Source organism: Elgaria multicarinata, chromosome 8 (assembly GCF_023053635.1).
Source record: "Elgaria multicarinata webbii isolate HBS135686 ecotype San Diego chromosome 8, rElgMul1.1.pri, whole genome shotgun sequence".
Lineage (NCBI taxonomy): Eukaryota > Metazoa > Chordata > Lepidosauria > Squamata > Anguidae > Elgaria > Elgaria multicarinata.
The window spans coordinates 115,160,067-115,166,066 of record NC_086178.1 but is presented as its reverse complement, the minus strand read 5'-3'; the positions used below and the strand labels follow the sequence as shown (position 1 = coordinate 115,166,066).

Below are 6,000 nucleotides of genomic sequence, written 5' to 3'. Positions count from 1 at the left end.
CGGCTTCGTCCATTTTCTTCTGCTGCCCCTTATGCTTGGAACGCTCTTCCAGAACATTTGAGAACTACAAGTTCAACCGCAGCTTTTAAAGCTCAGCTAAAAACTTTTCTTTTTCCTAAAGCTTTTAAAACTTGATTTTGTTCTGACTTTATACTGTTAGTTTTACCCTACCCTGTGCCTGTTTACCCTACCCTGTGCCTGTTTGCATTCTCTTCCCCTCCTTATTGTTTTATTATGATTTTATTAGAATGTAAGCCTATGTGGCAGGGTCTTGCTATTTACTGTTTTACTCTGTACAGCACCATGTACATTGATGGTGCTATATAAATAAATAATAATAATAGTGTACAAAACACTAAACAACTTGGGACCAAGATACCTGAGACAGCACCCTCTCCCTTACCAACCTGCCCAGTCACTGAGGTCATTAGAGGGCATGTTCCTGATGGTTCTACATAGACCTGTGGCCAATTGGAGTCCACCAAGAAAAGAGCCTTTGTTGCAAGAACCTTTTTTTCCTGCTAAGAAATTAAGGTCTCCATTTTTGTTGAAGGGAGGGAGGTGTCTGTGTGCCATCTCAGTCTGAGACTAGATGAGAGAAGTCCTATAAAACCCTGGAAAGTTTGGTCTGCTACCTGTTCTCATCTGAGAGGTGGAAGGTGCACCACCTGCTCAGACAGACAGATAAATCTAAGGGTCTGTGTTTCATTTCTATACTGGCCAATAGCTGAAGCTCTCTGGGTGATTCACAGGGATGATGCCTGTTGCTTCAGGGGAATCAGAGCAATTCGAGCTTTCATCTGAGAGGGGGTATATAAGTTTTTCTTTGCATCCATTTCCCATCAATAAACTATCATTAAGCCACTTCTCCCAAATCAACCTTTTAAGTCTGGACAGAACTCCACCAATGTTTACAAAACATTTTTATTATACTAGAGTTGCTATTCAGATAAAATCACCAAACCTCTCCACACAATTTTAAAGTCAGATCTTGACAGTACCTTGTACTATTCTCCTGGAACTATCACTCAACAGGCTTATGAAGGTTATGAAAAGGACAGCCTGTTTGGGCATGTAGATAATTTATAACCTTTTTATAAACCTCATAATGCTGGTCCAATATGTACTGTGGACGGATTTTGAATAACAGTGAAAACAGGGAAAATATAAAACACTTCAACAGGAAACTCGAAGCACAGTAAATCAGTTCCTGGATTGTACCACTTTGTACTTCAGGTGGGGAATAAAACAACTGAGTGTGTCCCCTTGTAAAACAAAAATCCCTGCAAGCACTTCTCCATCTCCCCTAACCTTCTGTTACCAGGTTGTACTTTTTGCTTCCTGTAACAAGCTGGATTCTGTCAAGACTCTAGGTTTCACTTGCCAGAAAGGAATCCAAGGGAGGCAGCTGGGTTTCTCTGGCTCAAATGCAGCAAGATCAATTTCGATTAACATGGCTCAAGTTGCAAGCATGTTTCAAACAGCCACTGTATAATATCAAAATAATGTAGAGGCTACTGTGAGTGACACTCAGTTTATGGAACTACTCTGTAAGGCCCCTATTGCTTCTCTTTGCATCAAATGATGACCAACATAATGATACAAGAATGGCACTTCTCCTTGCAACTGTTTCATTGTCTGGTCTGGAAAGACAGAAAGGCAACAGACATATTTTGAAGTCTGATCTATGGAAAGAATTGATTAAACAACTAAATTTGGGATAGTCAGAAGATTGTAGGGGGGGAACCCCATGCGAGCTGATGCTTTTTCTACTTGAAATGCTTCCAACAAGGAATTTTAAAGGGGTGTGTGTGAGAAAATGGGACATCCTTTAAAAAGCAGGTAAGGTTTGATTCCCTGCCAAGTACGCATAGTGTAATAGGAGAGGAATATTGATTGTATGTTGCCTTCAATATACACCTAATGTTAGCTTTGTTGAAAAACCAAAAGTGGTGTTTAACCAAAACACATGTATTTCAGGTATGCAAAAATCGAACTCTTGCCATTTAAAATAAAATGGTACATAATCAAGAAGGTCTGGGAGACCCCAAGGGCATAATCACACATCTGTCAAAAGCTGCACCATAAACTGGTAACTGTCTTCCGATGTACAAGGGGGTTATGGAAGTCATTGCTTTGCAGAAGAGATATCCAGCATGTTTTATCTTTTCACATGGTTCAAGGATCCTGTAGGCACAATTGAAACTTAGTCACTGTCAAATTTGATGGAGTTTATCTGTGTCGAGATGGTGCCACCACAGTAGCTTCCCCTTTTCTTCTTTGTCTTCTCATGTCGGAAGGATTTGCCTTTTGTAAATTTCAGAACATCATTTGCTTTTTCACCCCAGTCACCTGCAGCTCCTTTCTGGGAGAGATGAGACAGTCAGTGATCAACATTAAACAGCTACTGAAAAGAAGTTTTGCTTCTGAGCCACAGGCTCCCTTAAGCAAGCAACTCCTGAACAGTACGTTAAATTTTGCACAGCTTTATACACCTCCTACCTTGGCATCAAATGAATTGTTTGCTACCCGCACATCCACTTCTACCTCCTCTGCTCTTACTCTGCGGAATGGACAGTTCTGCTGTTGAAAAATTGTTGGTAAATTAGTATTTTGGTATTTCCTGTGTAGCTGTCATAATAACACAAAGATGAGATGGACAAATCAGATTTTTCTGAAGTTCTTCAGGATAGATGAACAAAGGCAGAAATCAAAGGTTCTGATGCTCTCATTATGAGGGGAAACCACCATTAGATCCTCCTTCTTCATTACTCACCTGCTTCATCTTGGGGAATGTGTGTGGAGTTCTGGGTTTCATCTTCTTGAAGTCTGGCGTCTCCAACTCCTGCTCCTCTTCCCTTTTCCGCTTCTTCTTGATCACACCTGCCACATTTTTCAGAGTTAATAGATTCTAACACAATCACACTTCACTCACAACACTAACATAGATTTTAGGAAAGGGATTCATTATCAGGCTAGATAGCAGCCAGGTGAATCAGCTGGGGGCAGGGAAGAAATAGGAAATGCTTTCTTGTGAACTACACCAGGTGCAAATTTAGTGACTGGTTTGGCTGTCCAATAGCAGACAAAATGCCTACAATTCACACACAGTATTAACTGAGAGGGGCTTCCTTCATGGGCAGAACTAGTTCACATGTAAAACTAAACCAAGTTTTAGTGTTACGAGGATGAGCCTCCCTCCCCTTCTCTTCCTCTGGCACAAGTACAAGATCAAAGCTTAGTTAGTTGAAACCCAAACAAAACTTAACTATGGTTAGTGGAAACAAGCCAGCTTTGTAACCATAGTATGAATGACAGAGTTGTTGTTGTTGTTTTAAAAAGCAAAAGCTTCCACTCATGAGCCAAGGCTTGCCTAGGCTCATTCTTGTAACACGAAACAATGTTTTAGCACAAATATGGGCAAACTTTTCACCACCAAGGACCATATGTAGCTGTGGACAGGACCTGGGCTCCCCACTCCCCTCTTTCATACACACCTCCTGCCCCCCCCCCCCCGCCCCCCATAGCAGCATTCAGAAATGAGGAAGTTTAAAACCCTGCTCCTGGTGCAGTGAGGTCCCATCATTCGTCTCCTCTCACTACCCAGCTGATTACAGCTTGAACAACTGGTGTACACTCCCCCAGCGGTTTCCAGTGCCAAGCAGCAGTCTCGATGGGTGTTGACGGCAGGCTGCCCATAGCGTTATGTCTGAACTGGTTCATGCACTATATTCAATACTTACGACTCGTGACCTACCTCCATTCATGGCCCCTTCCTCAGAACTGCTGCTCTCTGAAACACTAGCCGCTTTGGATGCTAGATTCTTTGATGCTGATGTTTTGCCCACAAGGGTGGATGAAGCCTTTGGTTTCTTTTTCTCAGAATTGCTGTTTTTTACTCTCTTACTTACTCCCAGGCCTCCCGTTTTACACTCTTCATCACTGGAGCTATCCGAAGAGCTGCTGCTGCTGCTGCTGCTGTCAGCTGGTGCTTGCTTGCCAACCACCACAGTGCTGCCCCTTGTCAATTGGTTCACTGGCTTCAGGGCAGGCTTGCTCTGTTCCTCTTCACTACTTGAACTGCTCGAATCTGAACTGCTTGCTTTGGAGGCAGGGATGCTGGATTTAGAGCTTGTTTTGGTAGTCCTGTAGCTTTTGGGTTTTTTAGGAGCTCTCTTATCCTCAAGGCTGACGTCTAATTTCTTCACCACCACTCCAGGAAGCTTTTTCTTTGTTTTTGTAGCTGGTATAGCTGCAGACTTCACAGGAACTTCGTCCTCAGAACTGTCAGAATCTAGGGTGGAAATTTCCAATAAAAACTTAATTTCATTGACAAAGCCACTTCTCCAGCACTAAGTAAACCCTGTCCACTCTATTTCCACAGTTCAAATTTAGACTGGTGAAGAAGGTATATTTACAAATCTGGATATCAAGAGTTTTATGCCCAAATATTGGATATTGAAGAAAAAGGGGGAAAACCCACTAATAATTCACGAGAGGATTAGATTAAGAATGTCTACCTGTCAAGTGCTAGATTAATTAGTATTGGGCAAAAGGCAGGATACAAATTATTATTATTATTATTAATAATAATAATTCTAGAGTCCCTGCCCATGCTAGTAATCTGTAAAGATTGGCACATGAGATAAATCCATGTCTCATTTTTGATTAGGAACTGGAATGACCTAGAACTCAATTTTATAATGGTCAGTCTTTTACTCAGTTATCAAACACTGCAATATTCTAATGTTTTGAACAGATTGCCCAACCCCGTTGAGCCTGTCAGCATAGATGCTGTATGTAAGTATGGTTAGTCACAAAATGGCTGTCAAGGGAGAATAGCGGTCACACACACTCACACTCACATAAAGGAATACCGAGAAAAATGAGGGGAGAGGGAAGACAGATGGGGGAGAGAAGGAAAGATAGAGAGACAGCATTCTCCCCACTCCCCCCCAATGCAAGTCAACAGAGTGAGTTTTCCATTCATTTGCCTGGGGAGAGGGAAGCTGCCATATCAAAAAGCAGCTAGAGGACATAGAAGCCCATCCCCCACCAAGGAGCCCATTGCCCCAGGGGTCCTTTTCAGAGGATGGGATCACCGAAACCCACCCCTGACACACACACAGAGATGTTTTTCAGCAAGGCAGCTCTCCACACTAATTCAAGTGAATGGAGAATCCATTTCCTCCCAAAAACCCTGTGGCCCCATGGTTCCTTCATGGAGTGTGTGTGTGTGTGTGTGTGATCTTCCATCCTCTCCCAGCCATTTTTCAGCAGGGCAGGCTTTCCCACTGCTAATCAGTAGAGAAATCACTCTATTCACTTGCACAGGGGAAACCTCAGCATGGCCTTACACTTGCAGTGATACTGCATTGGGACCCCAATCTGAATCAAGAAACACAATTACTGACTAAAATCCTATTTCAGAATAATTTCGCAAGAGCTGCAAGAACATCTACAAGTTTTTAAGCAACATATACCTCCTCTGTGGTTAACAAAAGCATGAGTTAGTAGTCACAAAATCAGAGAATAGATAAGATGAATGATTGTTCATAAAACCATTCTTTTCAAAAAGAAATTTGAGCCACTAATCATGACAGCATTCCCAAAAACTCTCTGGTAAGGCCAATAGGGTAACAAAATTACAAAATGATGTAGGTGGTAGAAAATCAAGCTCAGTACTTTCCTCATGTAGGCTTCTGCTTATCTTAAAGGGTATAAGGGTGTTGTCTAGGAATCCATGTAACTGTGACCAGTCCCTGAAAATTTACAGCATGGCAAGACGCAGACATTTTGCTTATGCTGTACCCTGCCCTAATATTCCAAGTTCTTTTTAGAAAGAAACCAAATTTCAAGCCACCAAGATCACAAAGGGGCTGTTCAGACAACACACTAAGCCATGGTTAGGCCAGTAACCCTTTTGCAACAAATGGTTAGTGACTGTGTTTAAACCATTAAACCATAGTAACCACTATGGTTAGGAATGGTTCACATGTC

At 42.1% G+C, this 6,000-nt stretch overlaps 1 protein-coding gene across 2 annotated transcripts in view; it reads right to left on the bottom strand.

The window, feature by feature from the left end:
- Positions 1-908: 908 nt before the first annotated feature.
- Positions 909-6,000, bottom strand: part of NOLC1 (nucleolar and coiled-body phosphoprotein 1) — a 43,501-nt gene continuing 38,409 nt past the window's right edge. Inside the window, exons 11-14 of one of the 2 annotated variants that reach the window (XM_063133216.1) lie at positions 3,758-4,294; positions 2,777-2,883; positions 2,503-2,583; positions 909-2,365 (exon numbers count right to left, since the gene is read on the bottom strand). In XM_063133216.1, coding sequence (XP_062989286.1) covers positions 2,207-2,365; positions 2,503-2,583; positions 2,777-2,883; positions 3,758-4,294 — 884 coding nt within the window. In that variant the 3' untranslated portion in view covers positions 909-2,206. The remainder of the gene's footprint in view (positions 2,366-2,502; positions 2,584-2,776; positions 2,884-3,757; positions 4,295-6,000) is intronic. The other variant, XM_063133217.1, reaches the window with a different exon arrangement.